We start from the raw sequence: 18067 nt of genomic DNA on the forward strand, positions 1-18067 counted from the left end.
GAACCCCCTACGTCCTCCAGGAGTGGCTTCTTCTTCCAGTTTCAAGCATCTTGTTGGAGGGGTCCCAAGCATATAAGGAAGTCGCTGCCTTTCTCTTCTGGAGGGCTTGTAGGAATCACTGCCTGGAGGCTGGGCTGGTTTGGAACAAGGTCCAGCCTGTGTACGTGCGAGGGCCTGTGATGTGTTAAACATATTGTGGAGCTCATCAGTCAGTGATGCCATAAATGGAGACCAGCTGCAGAGTACCTGTCCCACAATGTGATGATGTAAGGACAAGTGCAAAGGCCTGCACTGAGGACCGAACAGTCCCAAGCTCCGGTACAGGCTGGGCACTGACTGGCTGGGCAGCAGCTCTGCAGAAAAGGACCTGGAGGTTACAGTGGACAAGAAACTGAATATGGGTCAACAGTGTGCTCTTGCTGTAAGATGGCATCCTGGGCTGCATTGGAAAGAGTGTTGCCAGCAGATGGTGGGAAGTTATTATTCCCCTCTATTTGATACTGGTGAGCCCGCATCTAGAGTACTGTGCTAGGGCAGAGCCACAACCCGGGGCGTGCAGGCAGCAGATCGCAGCTCTGGACCACACTGCCACGGCTGCAAGATCCCAGCCTCAGAGCAGCTGCCCACCCAGCTGTATGCCCAGTCAGCGTGGCTGGGGGTCTCCATGGAAACCCTGGCCCCACGCTGTTAAGTGTCTGCGCGCACACTGTATAAGCGAGAGACGGGCGGCAATGCGGGACGCAGACTGTGTCTGTCCCGCCCTGCCCCTTTCCCGCCGCTGGCCGCAGGCGCGCTGGGGGCGGGGCGGGGCGGGGCGTGCTGTGCTGCCGCCGGGGTAGAGGCAGGGCTGTGGCTCTGCGGCTGGACCAACCTCCGCATCCAGCGCGGTCCCAGCTGCCTCCTGCCTCAGGTAAGGGCCTCTTGCCCTGGGAGCTGCCCGGCAGCCGGCTCCTGCTGTTGCCGCCCCCCTGTTTTCCTCTCCCCTGTGGCTCCCTTTCTGCTCGGGGGTGGGCAGAGCTGCTGCTGCTGAAGTCAGTCGAGCCCTGGCTCTGTCTGGAAGGTGCAGGGGTCCCTCACCTCAACCCCAGCTGCCACTGATTTCTGCCTTGTCCCTGGTGAACCGACAGGTGAGCTGGCCTACCTGTAACTCTCAAGACTGTCAGCTCCAAGTGGGGTTTTCCCCCTCCCGCCCCACCGTTGCTAGCAATACCTGTGGCTGGTTGTCCTCAGTGGGGCCAGGCAGGTGAAACTGTCCCAGGGCATTAAATCATAAGGAGTTGAAGTGCTGTTGTAGCCCCAGTGGGCCAGGCAGTTTGCGAAAAGCAAGAGGCTTTCTTGGTGATCTCTTAGGAGATGGTTGGGAGAGAAGTTGGACTTCGCTGGATAAGTAAAACATATCACCGAAACCTGCCTTGCTCAAGCTCATCTGAAGGACATGAAACAGTACAATCGGCAGGAAAGAAAAAGCAATCAAAGTTTATTTTTGTGATTGAGGCCAGTACATGTGACAAGGAGGAAGGCAGCACAGACTTTAGCATTCGAATAGGGCTGCATATTTATGTCTTTCTACCCCTATTCCATTAACACCTATGAGTGAGAAATTCTTAGTGCAGAGGAGACAAAGGTGGAAATGCCCCTATTTTATGGGAGAAGGTAACTCCTAAGTATGCTGTACTCCTGTCTTCAGCTTTGTCCAACTGCTTTTTAAACCAGAAGTGAAGGTCAATGGAAATAACCCTTTTATGGAGCCCCTGAGACTTCTTTATTCCAAAGGCTCTAGATAAGAAAAACAGCAGCAGCCTTTTCTCAAACAGACTACACAATCAAAATGCCTAGTGTTTTGTTTTACTCTGATGTTTAGAAACATTTAACACAGGTATCATGTCTCGAGTCAATCCACGTTAAGTGCAGTGTGGGGAATTTGTACTTTAAAATAGCAAAGAAAATGACACCAAATTGCAATTCATGTCTTTTCTGTAAGAAGCTATATGCAGTCACAGACTTTAAACAATGGTGGTTATTTGTTGCAGACAAATGAAAAAAACAAACCCTTTTAACAGGCTCCCAGCATGTATTCCTTTTTCTTTGCAAGCATCTTAAGTGCCACTTGGAAGGATTTATTGGGATCTAGCTCATTTAGATACTCTGATCAATGGTGCAGGAGCTAAAGAGGTGAGATTTTTTTTTTATTTGATTTATCTGCTTTACTTTGATCCTTACTGGATTTGCTTATAAAATAAATGTACATATTACTTTTATGTTAAACACAATCCTGTATAAAGCCAGAAAAATAACCAAAATTAAATTTGCTGGTACCCAGTCACTCATTAAAATGAAAAGTACGATATTTCCTTTCTATTGTTCCTTTAAACATAACACATTCCACATAGTTTTTAGTTTGTTTTATTTCTCAGGCCATGCATTCATTATCTTTCTTTAAGAAGTGCTATTAATATTCTCTGTTGAAACTTGTAGGTATGTTGGAATAAATGCTGTGTAGTATTCTAATATTTTAGGAGTGATTGACACTTCCAATAAGAATTTTTGCTATTGTAGGTAACAATTCAGGTGAAAAGTCAGAGAAATTGGCCAAACAGGAAGAAGAATTCTTAGACAATTTTTGTCACATTTGCAACTGTGATCAAGGGCAGGAATGACCATTTCAGCTATTCTTTTTGTACGCTCAGAATGTCTAATTATTCCTGTGTAGCAAAATCAGAATGTGTTGGTTAGAAATTATAAGTTTGTTTTTTTAATAAAAATCAAATAGTGGGAAGTGGCGGTTCAACTTTAAGTCATGGTCATGAGTCATGGTTAGAAGGTGGAACAGAAACAGACAAACTGGCTTTTGAGAGTTATACAAGGGAGACAGAGAAAGCGCCAGTGAAATGGATGCATGTGCTAGAAGGAGTATTTTTAGATGTTGTGCCTGGTGTGGCAGTTTCTAGGAGATGTGGGAGCCTAGGACAGGATCTAGATATTCTTCCTCATCTTGCACCTACTTCTGTAGAGTCCAAAAGTAGGCAGGGCAGGTCTAGAGAAATTAATGTATATGTTTCAGGAACTTGGATGAACTGACTATAGGAGATTTACAGGGAAGGATTTGTGGCTTTTGCTGCACAGTTTTCTTTTCAAAGAATCCTGTTGTGAAACTAACCTGGTAAGATGGAAGTAAACACGAAGTGGTGCAGGGGTAAGTGTTTAGAAAACAGATAGTTAAACTGGGTCTAGGTGGAAGAGGCAGGGAATAGGAATTCTGGTTTTGAAGGCTCATTTTGGGGACCATTGGGTGGTCAAGCAAAGCTGTGTTGCGTATGATTTTTTTATGTGTATGGGTGGTCAATAAAAGCCGATCTAGAACTAGATCAGATACTGCAACATAGACCAGTAAGCATGTCTGTGAAACTTGTCCAACAGAAATTGCTCTCCCTTCCACTCAGAGGCAGAATCTATTGCCTTTCCCAGCTTGTACAGCACAGACACCGTGTCATAGGTAAGGCTTTTAGATGTTGAGGCCCTGATCTGGCTTCAGTGAACTCCATGTAGGAATCCACAAAAATCCTTTCTTTCGGTAAGGTTTTGCATAAAGTCTACCTATACTAATTTTATTATGTATTTGGTAGCTAAAATAGATTAATTTTAAAGCTAATAGAACTAATCAGAAAATTTCCAAAAACAATTCAACATTTTGATGCGTGTGAGAAATTATTATTAATAGACTAACACAAGGAATTAGGTAGTTAACTTTTATCCTGTTCAGATTTTAACTTGGTGTTTTGCAACCTGTCAACTTCTCTTGTAGTTTCTGTGCGGGCTGGGCCCCGAGCCCGCCCTCGTCGCCATGCGCGGCGATGATTTCGATCCCATTCTGGCTGCCATGGGCAAGCCGGGGGCGAACCGGGGTCGTACTGGACCCATCTCCGGTGCACGCGGGCTGTGGCTGTCAGCCCGGACACGCGGGGTGGGAGAAACCGCGGGATGGTCTTGTGCACGCGAGTTAGAATTAGTCACGGAGGCGTAACGGTTGATTGAAAAGATTGTTTACTTACACCCAAAGATGGTATCGGTGTAGGCTGGATAAGTTTCCAGGCACAGCTCCCGCTTGAACCCTCGTTGGAGGACTCTGACAAAACGATTGCTCCCACGGAGTTTGCTAGGCTCCGCGGGTCCGGTCAAGTTGAAGTCGAAAAGTTTCCCCAGAGCTATTCAGGCTCCGCGGGTCCGATAAGTTTTTCCCCGGAGTTTGCTAGGGTCCGCGGGGTCCGAAATTATAGGAAAGGGATACGTCTAGGATTGCGCTGGGCGACGGGGAGAGGCGAGAAGCGAAAGCTCCGTAGGCTTGGCTCTATTGCCTCTCTGCCTGCTTAGGGGAGGCGCGCCGGATCCGCGAGGGTCCACAGCGCTTGGAGATCTTCACACAGAATCTCTCTCTCTCCTCCCTCCCCCAGCTTGGGCGGAAACTACCCAAGCCTTATGTATGGCTAGCAAGCCAATCGCTAGCCGCCACGTATGCCTAAATTAGGAGTCGGCCAATAACATGGCGTGGACTCTAATACAAATGGCGGGAACTTCTTTGCAGCGAGCATCACTACGATGCAAAAGGAATGCACACTGCAAAGAAGCTGTAATTTGGCAGGAAATCCCCCGTTGCACCAGAGCTCTCTCTAGCAGCAGAGAGCTCTACCGTGCAAAGAAAGTGACAAAAATGGCGGGAAATAATTTAGCGGTGCCGAAGCGCGCACACAAACAAAAAATCACAACTTTGGGTTGTGACAGTTTTCATAGAAGTCATTCTTAATTTTTCTTAAAAACAAGTAAACAAACAAAATCCCATAAAACCTGCTGCTGTGTTGTTGCTACAGAAAGATTGCCAAGTTCCAGTCTACAGATGACTATTTATTCAGTAGAACACCTTCCACTGCTGCTGCTGTCTGGGGGTGAGGTAAGCTCAGAGCTGCTCCAGTTGGCCTGTGTGGGGGCTGAGCTCAGCCCAAGGCAACAGCAAGAGTGGAAGGGGACATGCCTCTGAGCAGGGAAGGGAAAGGAGGGAATTCTTACCTGGGTTGGGGACTAAAAAAGTCCCTGACTAATGCTTCTGTGGCCCAGCCTGTCTATCCTTGGGAGGAGGCTCAGACTGGGGGATGTAGCCAACCCTGTTGCATCAGTTGCTGCTCCAGTATCCGCTTTGTAAAATCCTGGTTTCATTTCTGGAGAAGCTGGTCATTTCAGGTTGTCTAGGCTGGATGGAATATGTCCTAGAGTAGTGAAGGAATTGGCTAAAGAAATTTCAGAATTGTTGGCTATCATCTTTGAGAACCTATGGAGGGTTGAGTGGGGTCCCAGATGACTGAAAAAGGGGCAAATACAGTGTCCATCTTTAAGAAAGGGAAGAATGAGAGTCTGAGGAATTACAGGCTGGTTAGTCTGACCTGGAAAGATTATGGATCAAGCCATCAAGGAGTGTATTTCTAAACACCTGGAGGAGAACAACGTGCTCAGGAGCAGCTAAAATGTAAGTGCAAGATCAAATTGCAAAAGCAAGTCATGTCTGATTAACTTGATTTCCTTCTCAGCAGAGTGCCAGGCTACGTGGACAGCAGTGGATGTGATGCATCTTGACTTTAGCAGGACTTTTGATCCATCTTCCCTGATGTTCTCATTAGAAAGCTAAAGAAATACAGGTCAGATTAAAGTACTGCAAGGTGGATGCGTAAAGTCCTGCATTTAGGATGGAAAAATCTCTTGTACAAATAGACTGGGGAATGTATGGCAAGGCTGCGCTACTTCAAAATGGGACCTGGGGTTATAAAGTGTCAGAAGTTGAATATCTTCCAACAGTGTACTCTTATTACAAAAAAAAGGCCAACAGCAAAATAGGCAGTATTAACAGGAGTGTCACTTCCAAATAAAGGAAATGATTCTCCTGCTCTCTTCTGCACTGTTGAGGCTTCACCTGGAGCATTTCAAGAAGGATGTGGACAAATCAGTAAGATTCCAGCAGAGAGCAACAAAAGTATTAAATAGAGGTCTGGGAAGCATGATTTATGAGTCATGCTGAAAGAACTAGGATTGTGTGGGCTGCAGAAGAAAAGACTGATGGGGGATTTGATAACAGTATTTAAATACCCGAGGAGCATTTATAAAGAGGATGGAGGCAGTCTATTCACTGTGGTTGCAGGGGACAGGACAAGGAGCATTGATTGGTTAATGGGTGGATAAACATTTGAACAGGCTATTCAGAGAGACTGTGGGATTTCTATGCTGGAAATTTTTAAGGGCAGGTTAAACAAGTACACAATCATAGAAAGTAAGTGTTGGAAGGGTCCTCAGGAGGCCATCTAATTCAACCCTCTGCTCAAAGCAGGATCCCCACCCCCTGCACTCCCTAACTAGATTATACCAGCCTAGGCTTTGTCTAGCCAGATCCAGAAAACTCCAAGGATAGAGATTCCACCACCTCTCTGGGTATCCTGTTCCAGTGCTTTACTAACCTCCTCGTGTGAAAGGTTTTCTTACTATCTAACCTAAATTTTTATAGCTGCAACTTAAGACCAATTGCTCCTTGTTCTGTCATCTGCCACCACTGCAAACCGTCTAGCTCCATTCTCTTTCGAACCCCACTTCAGGTAGTTGAAGGCTGCTATTAAATCCCCTCTCAGTCTTCTTGTCTCCAGAATAAATAAGCCCAGTTCCCTCAGCCGCTCCTCATACATCATGTACCCCAGCCCCCTAGCTATTTCTGTTGCCTTCTGCTGGACTTTCTCCAATTTGTCCATATCCTTTCTGTAGTGGGGTGCCCAAAACTGGACACAGTACTCCAGATGTGGCCTCATCAGTGCCAAATAGATGGAAAGAAACACTTCCTTCTATCCGCTGGCAGTACTCCTACTAATGTAGCCCAGTGTGCTGATAGTCTTGTTCATAACAAGGGCACACTGTTGGCTCATATTCAGCTTCTTGTTCACTGTAACCCTCAGGTCCTTTTCTGCAGAGCTGCTTCTTAGCCAGTTGGTCCCCAATCTCTATTGGCACATGGGATTATTCCATCCTTAGTGCAGGACTTTGCACTTGTCCTTAGTGAACTCTCTGAGATTTGGTTTGGTCCAATCCTCCCATTTGTCTAGGTCTCTCTGAATCCTAGCCCTACCCTCCAGCATATTTACTACTCCCCCCAGCTTGGAGTCATCTGCAAGCTTGCTGAGGGTGCACTCTATGGTCTCATAGTTTTTTAGGGCCTGGAAGGGACCTTACAGATCATCGGGTCTAGCCCCCTGCACTTGGGCAGGAAAGACTGCCCGGGGTCAGATGACCTCAGCAAGATGGGCATCAAGATGCTTTTTGAAGATTGCCAGGGTGGGTGACTACCACCTCTGGGGGGAGCCTGTTCCAAAACCTTGGTACTTGACTTGTAAAGAAGTTTTTACTTGCATCTAGTCTGAAGCAATCTTCATTCAGCTTGTGCCCATCTTCCAAGCCACTGATGAAGATATTGAACAAAACTGGCCCCAGGACCAACACCTGGGGCAATCCACTTCATACTGACTGCCAGCTAGACATCAAGCCATTGATTATTACCCTTTGAACCCAATGATCCGGCCAGTTTTCTGTCCACCTTACAGTCCATTCATCCAGCCTGTACTTCCTTTGTTTGTGAGAGTGATACTGTCTCCCACAACAAAAGCCTTGTTAAAGTCAAGGTATATCATGTCCACTGCTCTTCCCACGTCCACAGAGCCAGTCATCTCATTATAGAAGGTAAGCAGTTTAGTCAGGCGTGACTTGACCTTGATGAGCCCATTCTGACTGTTCCTAATCACCACCTTCTCCTCCAAGTGCTTGGAAATGGATTCCTTGAGGATCTGTTCCATGATTTTTCCAGGGACTGAGTTGAGGCTGACCGATCTGTAGTTCCCTGGATCTTCCTCCTTCTTCCCTTTCTTAAAGATGAGCACTTTATTTGCCCTTTTCCAGGCATCTGGCAACTGTCCTGACTGCCACGAATTTTCAAAGATGATAACCAGTGGCTCTCAATCACATCGGCCCCCCTTAGGTGCATTCCATCTGGCTGCATGGACTTGTACATTTCCAGCTTTTCTAAATAGTTCCTAGCCTATTATTTTGCCACTGGGGGCTGCTCACCTCCTCTCCAAACTGTGCTGCCAGGTGCAGTAGTCTGGGAGCTGACCTTGCCTGTGAAGACAGAAGTGAAAAAAACATTGAGTACTTGTATCATCTGTCATTAGGCTGCTGCCCTCATTCAGTAAGGGACCCATACTTTCCCTGATCTTTCTCTTGTTGCTGACATACTTGTAGAAACCCTTCTTGTTATCCTTCATGTCCCTTACTAGCTGCGACTCCAGTTGTGCTTTGGCCTTCTTGATTTCATATCTGCATACTGAGGCAATACTCTTATACTCCTCTATAGTTGTTGACTGGGTACTTGACTGGGATGGTTTAATCAGGAATGATCTTGTCTTGAGCAGGGGGCTAGATGGTTTCTGTCGGGACCCAGGGCAGCCGGCCAGCAGCTCTCCCTGACTCCCACCCGGGCAGATAAGGGTCTGGGGCCTTAGAAGGCCGTCAGGCGGGTACTTGTGATGCTTGGAGCGGAATTAATTAGGCGGACGCTTATTGGTTGCAAAGCAAGATTATTTACTCATGCCGTCAAGGTGGTGAATAGCGGAGGTCAGAGATACTTGGTTAGTTACAGCTTAAGGTTCGAAGGTCGGTCTGCATGAAAGTCTTTGGTCGGGCAGATAAACAGAGAAAAAATCAGGCCGGCAGGTCATTGATTTACGTCTGATAAGGTCGAGACGGGGGAGACTGACAAGCGATCAATTTGTCAGTTATTCTCACGCATACGTTCAGAGGTTTTTCAGGTGTGTGTGCGGAGGTCTCCCGTTCTTCACGGAAGTGAAGACGGGTTTTATTTGTGTAATAGCCAATTGCTTTTTGCCACGTCATAAATTTAATTAGAATCGCCAATTATCTAGCGGTCTTCACTAGGGTGTTATCTTACAGGGTTACTCCCTGTTTTCTCTGACCAGTTATAATGATTTATGTACAGCACAGAAGGCTAAGTTCTATTTTATGTTAGTGTCGCAGTTATAAATTTCTTTTTCACGTGCACAGCAAAAAAGTGGTTACTATCATTATTGTTAACCCTTAGTTAACCTAGTGCAGAAAAAAACTGTTTTGAATGGTTTTACTTGTTTGTGACATGGGCACTACTTAATTTGGTTGTGACAGTTTCCTGTGGTCCCTTTCAGCTCTACATTTTATGACACTATAAAGTACCTTTATATTTCTTTTTAGATGAGAACAGAGATAATTTTAAGTTTTAATTTGGATTCTTGTCATTTTTTGGTTATGTGTTGAAATGAAAGATGATCTAGAAAGATGTTGCTGAAAATCTTTTCTTTTCTCTCCTTTGTAGTACAACATAATGGACACAGATTTGTTTGCCTGCAGTATAAGCCTAGTTTTTCTCTTTTTAGTCAAGACAGGTAGGTTGACCAGTGTTTGTTGGTTTGTTTTTTACGCATACATGTAAAAGTAACTTGGTTCTGAATTTTTACCCGAATGTCACCTGAATTTTTACTCTATGCCACAAATGTCTGGCTGTGAGCTGAGGCTGGAGCCTCGCCAGCTGCCTGCCCCCATACTGCATCGTACTCAAATATAAGGTGACGAGTCTTTTCCCCATGAGAAATGTGGGGGGAAAATCCCATCATGGATTTGAGTAAATATGGTAATATTTAGGGCATTCCAATATTCGCATTACAAAGCTGTTTTACTGTTTGATCTCTTATTTCTCTTAAATTTAAGGTAATTAGATTCTATACATGGAAAATTACAACAAAATTATAACATAATTTTCCATATATAGAATGTATTTATGGAGGTTCATCTTAAATTCAAAGTTGTCTTAGATTTGGGTACATACAGTAGTTGCTGAAACAATTTTGGGCTGTGATATGGAAGGTGATGTCTTTTAATGAAATTAATTTAATACCTGTGTATAAAATAGATGTCAGGATAGGATTTTAGATTGTTATGCAAACTGTGATTCCTGTGCTTAAAATTCCCCCAAAAGTTGTTTAGTGTCATTATAGTGCACCTTCTGTTTTGTGCATGCATAGCTGGAATTGTTCAAACTGAAAAATGATGCTTAAAACCTGTTTAAAAAGTAAAGAGTTTGCCTCCCTAGCTTCATACTCACTTATTTTTTTTGTCTCTGTTTTTTAGAGGAGTGCCAAATATATGACCTGAGTGAACAGCATAATCAAAGTTCAATATTTGTACCGACAGGGCAGCCTCTCGCTACTGATTGTTTATTGGGTAATGTATTGAATCTTCAACAGGTGAAAAAGAACCTGACTTGGTACAGAAGTGGAGAAAAAATGCCTGTAACTAAAAATAAACATTCCAGAGTACATCAGGAAGAGAATGTCCTTTGGTTTATGCCTGCAACTTTAGAAGACTCTGGATCCTATGAATGTATTGTAGAGTAAGGAATTGTTTTAATTTCTTTTGGTTCTTTAGTTTTCTACACTGTTGTAGAAATTAGCTAAAAAATAATTAAAATATTTTCTGATAGTAATATAGAGTTACTTTGTAGTTTTCCCTTCACAAGCACTTTTATAGAGTATATTATATACCATGTGTATATTATACTTTAGCAGAGTTGATTTTGATGGGGCTGTAGCTTGTTATATTTATCTTAAGGGGCAATACAACAGAATTAAGGCTGGTTGGAAAATGGTAAGTATTGGTTATGGAAACTTTTGAAATAAAGGAAAACATTTGGTTTAGTTTGAACTTATTTACAAAATATTAACTTTTTCTATTTTTATAAAATTATCTCAAATGAATCCGATGAAATTAAAGCATTTGGTGGTGGGGGGGAGTTGATACACTTTTTAAATTTTGTTTTGAATCATTTAGTAAAAAATCATAACTAACATTGGAAAGATGTTAAATGAAAAAGCATTCTTCACTGAAAAAACTTTCAGAGGAATAATTTTTAATATACCTCAGCTGTGATTGTGAGATTTTGGTCAGAATAAATCTAACAGGGAATCAGTGCAATAGGGGCCTACTGACAGAAAGTTTATAAAAATATACATTCATTCACTTCAGCGGCACCATGAAAAACAATTCCAGCTGAAGATGGATCTGTCTGTGTTGGTTTTTTTGATGGTGGGATGGATGGGTGGGAGGGGACTCCATCCCAAATCCCAGAATTACAGACTTATGCCTATGCTGACATTCTTCAAAATGATGTAGAGAGACATATTGGCTGTGTTAGTTTGAAGTAAAGTAGAAAGCAGGGTAGCTTTGCTCCTTACAAACTAACCAAAGTATGTATGTACATATATAGCACATGCTTTCATGAGCTGAAGCTCAGTTCATCAGAGATCTATGTAAATCCATATATATTCATATATCTACCAGGGATGGATCCAGGATTTGGCAAAGATGGGTGCAGGAGGAGTCACTCATGCTGCAGGGGTGACTGCACTCCCCCCCGCCTCCTCTCCCAATCTATCGGCGAGGGTATTCCATGCTGCCGGAGGCTCTGGGGCCTTTTTTAAAGTCCCCAAAGCATGTAAGAATCCCTCGCCACCTTCCTCTCCATGCCCCTGCCCTCCTCTTCTCCTCCTCCCCTGCTTGCTGCTGTTTTCCCCGCTGTTCCAGGGGCAGGGGGCAGCTTCAAAGCCTCTCCTACCTGCTCCAGCCAAGCTGTTTGTGGGGGTGGGCTCAGCTGGGAATAGCAAAAGTGGTAGCAGCAGTGGGCTGGGGTTCGCCCTGTCTGCACCTGCCCCGGGGGGACCATACTTAAGGGCACATTCAAGCTCATTAACTCATGCCAAGTGTGCAACTTTGAGGTGCTCAGAGGACCACTTCAGGGGAGATTTAACTATGGGCTGTGCTACCTAGCTTGTGTTAGGGTAACTTCAGGCTGTTCCACAGAGATAAGATGAACAATATGTAGCCCTCCAGTATCCAAGGATGCACTGCTCCCAGCCTCCCTTCCCTACCTCCTCCTCCTACCTAGAACAGGGCTAGAGCCCAGGTGTCCTGGCTCTTGGCCATGCCCTGCTCACGAGCATTCTAGTGGCGAGTCAGCCGTGAAGGTAAGAAACAGTATTGACCCTGAACATGGAAGTGCTCAAAGCATGTTCTAACTTTAAGACTGCTTAACATTCTACAGATTTAATATGGTTTAAGTTCCATGCTGCCATTGTGTGTATTCACACACACTGATTTGTCTTCTGAGCAGATCAGCTGCACCTCAGGATATGTCTCTTAATTTTTTCATAAGCACAAGTAACGTTTTGTGCCATATCATACATGACCACATCCTTTCTGTTTTAGTTGGTCTAGGAATGTATTATGGACACGACTGTTAGGAAAATGCCAGTGGAAGGATTATTCTTGTTTCGGGGCTCTCATGTAACAAAAAGGAATGGTTTTGTTTCTGGACGGAGCTACATTCCCAGCTTTCCAGTCTGATTTCAGAGCTTCCTTCGAAGTTACCAAGGAGAGCTAGCTATCTAGAAGAAAAGAATATAAAGTTGAAATATATTACAACTAATCTAGCTACTTTATTTTCATTGTAGGAATGTAACAAGCTGCAACAAAATATATTTAAATATAAACGTTTTCAAAACTGCTAATGGTTTGTGTTACAATAAGAAATTTTCCTATACTCAATATATACTGAAGTCATCAACTGCAAGTATTGTGTGTCCTGATCTCTACTACTTCAGAGATAAGAAAAATATTTGGCCTGTGCACTGGCTTAAGGTATAAGATCTTGTGGTGTCTACTCTGTTTTAACTAATGTTTAGATGGGTAAGAGGCCTTCGATACGGTATCCCACCCCATACTGGTGAACCAGTTAAGAGGCTGTGACTTGGACCGGACACAGTCCGGTGGGTGGCAAATTGGCTGGAGGGTCGCACCCAGAGAATCATGGTGGATGGGTCGGCTTCGACCTGAAAGGGTGTGGGCAGTGGGGTCCCACAGGGCTCGGTCCTTGGACCGATACTCTTTAATGTCTTCATCAGCGACTTGGACGAGGGAGTGAAATGTACTCTGTCCAAGTTTGCAGATGACACAAAGCTATGGGGAGAAGTGGACACGCCGGAGTGCAGGGAACAGCTGCAAGCAGACCTGGACAGGTTGGACAAGTGGGCAGAAAACAACAGCATGCAGTTCAACAAGGAGAAATGCAAAGTGCTGCACCTAGGGAGGAAAAATGTCCAGCATACCTACAGCCTAGGGAATGATCTGCTGGGTGGCACGGAAGTGGAAAGGGATCTTGGAGTCCTAGTGGACTCCAAGATGAACATGAGTCGGCATTGTGACAAAGCCATCAGAAAAGCCAATGGCACTTTATCGTGCATCAGCAGATGCATGACGAATAGGTCCAAGGAGGTGATACTTCCCCTCTATCGGGCGCTGGTCAGACTGCAGTTGGAGTACTGCGTGCAATTCTGGGCACCGCAATTCAAGAGGAATGCGGATAACCTGGAAAGGGTCCAGAGAAGGGCCACTCGTATGGTCAAGGGCCTGCAGACCAAGCCCTACAAGGAGAGACTAGAGAAACTGGACCTTTTCAGCCTCCGCAAGAGAAGGTTGAGAGGCGACCTTGTGGCTGCCTATAAGTTCATCACGGGGGCACAGAAGGGAATTGGTGAGTATTTATTCACCAAGGCGCCCCCGGGGGTTACAAGAAATAATGGCCACAAGCTAGCAGAGAGCAGATTTAGATTGGACATTAGGAAGAACTTCTTCACAGTTCGAGCGGCCAAGGTCTGGAACAGGCTCCCAAGGGAGGTGGTGCTCTCCCCTACCCTGGGGGTCTTCAAGAGGAGGTTAGATGAGTATCTAGCTGGGGTCATCTAGACCCAGCACTCTTTCCTGCCTATGCAGGGGGTCGGACTCGATGATCTATTGAGGTCCCTTCCGGCCCTAACAACATCTAAGAGGGGGGCTAGATTGCATAACTTTTATTTTCTGTAAACAGGGTTATGATTCTCAGAGTTTTAAGATTGTTGCTGAAAATGTTTTAATATGGTATGAACATATTCAATGTGAAAGGATCTTCTGTCCAGTCTCCCAGTAGTGCCATTTAAGTAGCAAGTTTGACTTCTGTTCTAAAATGCAAACAAGCCCATAACATTGGAAAATCAGAAATGTCAGGGAACTTATGCCATGGGAAAAATATTATAGTATACTGTAGATAGGTGTGACTATTTTACCTACTTATGCAACACATGGGAAATAGAATACTATTGTTCTGAAAGTGATTTCAGCCCCCCCTCCATATTGAATAAAACAGGTGGCCTTAAATACTTTTTACACAATAGTGCGCCCGTTCTTGAACATGGTCGTCTGAGGCATAGCTATAATTCAGCATGATTTGAGGGTACCTGCAAAAACACCACATTTAGTCACAGAGCCCTCATCCTATAGCATGCTCTTGGTGGATGCCTGTGGTTTGGCAGAGCTTATTGAAGTTTAAAACCAATACCTACTGATAACTCAGGCTACATATAGTGTATAAGCAGGGAAACAGTACCTTGTAAGGTTCAATATGAAATGGCCTTGCTCCATTTAAGGCGAGGAATATTTGAGGTTTAGTTTTCTTTTTTTTAATACAGTATTTTTATTTTCTTCCTCTGATTTGACAAATACTTTTTGTTGTGTTCAGGAATGTAACCTATTTGAAGACAAAAGATTTCTACCCCAGAGAGATGAACTTATAATAACTAACGTGAGTGGAAAAGATGCAGGAAATTACTTATGTCAAGCAACATATAATTATATGGGAAAACAATACAATGTTTCACGAAACATTTATGTAACTGTTGTAGGTAAGTCCCTGTTGTGTTCTTCAGCGCAACACTATACATATACATAAAGAGCCACCTGAAAATCATTTGCTAATAATTATTTTGTAATTGTTAGATGTAAAAAAGAACCAGAATAACTGAAAAACTCCATTAGTACTTTTGTTTCTGTTTTAGTGCTAAATAGAGGCCTCAGTACAGTGTTAGGAAATAAACCAACACGTAAGAAGACTCATGTTTTAAGTAGATAGCATAATAGTCATGTCTTAACATGGAGATATGTGTACAGTTTTCAAGGGTTCCTGTACAAATGGTAGTGTTGGAATTGTGTAGTGTGCTGTGCATTAGAGCAGTTAGGGTATGGAGAAGGTGTGAGTATGTGGAGGAAGGGAGGTGCTCTAAAGCAAAAGGAATGCAACTCTGCAGGTGTCCTGGATGAATGCAAAGTGGGTTAGAGAAGGCAAGTGTGAGATATTTTAGGGCCATCCAGAGCATCCAAATACATGTTGCCCAGTAGCTACGCATAGGAATAGCTGTCAGTGTTTGTACATAAAGCAGCAAAATCTCCCAAACAAAATACTGCATTTAGTTTCAGTTAAAGTTGCCTGCTTGCATAACCTTCTGACTCAAAACTGTAAAAATCAGAGGGAAGCAGTGCATTCTCTCCTCCTCCATCCCACTAATCTATTCTATTAATTTTGGTTCCCTTTCTCATTCTCAGTTGCTACTTTATCCATCCATAACTCTCACACCTGTTCTAGTGGGCCTGGGGTGATTGATGCAACTTCACAACCAGCTTGATCAGCAGAACAGGAGATGAGGAAACTAGAAGAATGTTGATTGCTCAATTTTTCACAACCCTGCAGCTCTGCTTGGTTCCTGTCTGCCTTCAAACCTTGCTTGACCTGCCCTGGTTCCTGCTTTAACAACGGCTCCAGTACCTGTCCTGGATCATTCTTTAGCTTTGTCTCTGAGTCCTGCACTCTTTCCCATATCAGCCCTGTTCCTAACCCCTGCTCTGTTCCTGCCTAACTGCTCCCTATAGTCTGAACTCCTTGCTTCCATATCTCTGGTACTGTCTTGAATACAAATGTTGGCTCTTGGCCCTCAGCTTGGTCTCTGCCTCAAACATTCCAGTTCTTACCCTTGGGCTAGGGACAGACATTACACACAAACTGGTTTAAGTGATCAGAAACTGGTTTAAACTTGTAACAGAACAGATGTTCAGTGCACGTAAACCAGTTTGAAAATGGCTGAAAACAGTTTGAGAGAAACCTGGTTGAATGTAGCATCAGACTTAACTGATTTTGGGTCAAACCAGTTTACGCAAATCCTGTCCCAGACCCTTTCCTGGTTTAAGTTGAATCAGAAACCTCCAGCATCTCGGATGCTTTGCTGGGCAGGGCTCTGTTCTCTACTCAAGCCCAACAGGGTTGGCCCCACTCCTCTGATGCAGCTCTGGCAGAGATGGCAGGGACAGAAGTGTCTGCCTGGTTTCCTTCTGCTCCCCCCATTACCCTCACAATTCCCTGCTCAGGCAGGGATTCCACCCTCCCCTCTGTCTTACACAGACACCTCTCAGCATTAGCTAGCAGACCACATGCTAGCTATGGTCCATATATGGAAGACCGGACAAAGGCAGACAGGACAGTGTCAGCTTAGGGCTTGTTGGAGCTAATCAGCAGGTAGCTGGTAATGTCCCTCTGTTCTTTCCTTGGAAAAAGTTGTTTAAGAAGAGCTTGAACTAATGAGACGCAAACTCCACCAAGACAATTTTAGGCTGGACATAAGGAAAACTACTTTACTTTCCAAGCCCCCAAGGTCTGGAATAGACTCTCCTAAGAGGTGGTGCAAACACCTACTCTGAATTCGTTTAAGAAACATTTGGATGTTTATCTTGCTGGGGTCCTTTGACCCTAGCTGACTTCCTGCCCTTGGGCAGGGGGCCGGACCTGATGATCTTGTGAGTTCCCTTCCAGCCCTAATGTCTATGAAATCGATGAGAGAGGCTTTTGTTTTGGTTGATGGGATACTAAATGCTAACAACTCCCTGCTGTGTAACTCAATGCTCTGTTATCAACTCCCTGCTGGCTCCCTCCTGGGGGATCTGGGGACGGACCCCTCCCTAATCAAAGCGTCCTGCCACGGTCTGGCCATGTCCCCCCTCAGCTTAGCACTGTGGAATGGAAGGGAAGGCTGCTCTAGCACCCCCTGGCTTCTAGCCTGAGTCATTGCGGGCATGTGCCTGCATTTCTGGAATGAGAAGGGAACATCTATCCACCTCCAAATTGGTTCAAGCTTTGCAGGTTAGACTAACCTGCAAAGCTTGAACCAATTCAGGCTCAGGCTTTTTGAATGTCTGCCCTAGCCTTATGGTTTAACTTCTGAACCTCCTTAACTTCAGCCATAAATGTAAAAGATGATCACGTGAATACAGGTAGGCTTCAGTTTTGTAATTTCCGTATTAAAATGACTTAATAATTTAGAACAATTTAGAGGCATATGGATGATAAAAAAAAAAAAAGGTAGCCTAGGTTATGAGAAATTGAAGCAAACTGAGGACTGGAACTTGTGTTGCATGTTGAATAACTTAATAGCCTATCATTCTTTCTGTAATGATTGCAGTTGAGAGGGGGCGATATGCAGTCCAGCAACTTTAAATTATGATGCTAGTGCCTTTCAATATTCGATTGTGGAGGTTTTTTCCCCACTTTTAATCTTCTTTCAGTGACCCCTTGCATCATTTGATTGTGAGAATCTCTGATGACAACTTAAAGTTTCTACCCTTTACGTCTACAGGAGACGATTTGAAAACATAGATAAAAAGAATTCCAGACTTATTGTTGCTGGGTTTTTTCTTTAACCTCATGATTTTTAAGCTAACTTTATGAATATTTTGATGCCAGATTTATGGTTTGTGATCATTAGGTTTGCCAATACTGAGTTAAATACATTTTCTTTTGGGGGGAGGAATGTGTATGTGTGCGTGCACACGCACACACATTCCCCCCCAAGAAAGAAAGGTGTGTGTGTGTACACACATTATCTGGGTGTGTGTATGTATAGGTATGGCTCGTCAAATATTCTGGGATTATTTGGGATACAAAAAGAAATGTTTGGTCTGTTATTAATGCCTATACTATTGCAGTATTTCAGTTAAGTTAATCAGAAATGTTTAGAGAAGCATGAGTGATAAGATAGCT

General features: G+C 44.1%; 1 protein-coding gene across 1 annotated transcript in view; it reads left to right on the forward strand.

Annotated features, from left to right (window-relative positions):
• Positions 1 to 728: 728 nt before the first annotated feature.
• LOC102558330 (interleukin-1 receptor-like 2) overlaps positions 729 to 18067 on the forward strand; it is a 37837-nt gene continuing 20498 nt past the window's right edge. Inside the window, exons 1-5 of the mRNA XM_019485038.2 lie at positions 729 to 910; positions 9437 to 9506; positions 10249 to 10510; positions 12627 to 12813; positions 14726 to 14888. Of these exons, the coding sequence (XP_019340583.1) occupies positions 9446 to 9506; positions 10249 to 10510; positions 12627 to 12813; positions 14726 to 14888 (673 nt within the window). The 5' untranslated portion in view covers positions 729 to 910; positions 9437 to 9445. The remainder of the gene's footprint in view (positions 911 to 9436; positions 9507 to 10248; positions 10511 to 12626; positions 12814 to 14725; positions 14889 to 18067) is intronic.

This window comes from Alligator mississippiensis, chromosome 1 (assembly GCF_030867095.1).
Source record: "Alligator mississippiensis isolate rAllMis1 chromosome 1, rAllMis1, whole genome shotgun sequence".
In the NCBI taxonomy this organism is placed as follows: Eukaryota; Metazoa; Chordata; order Crocodylia; family Alligatoridae; genus Alligator; species Alligator mississippiensis.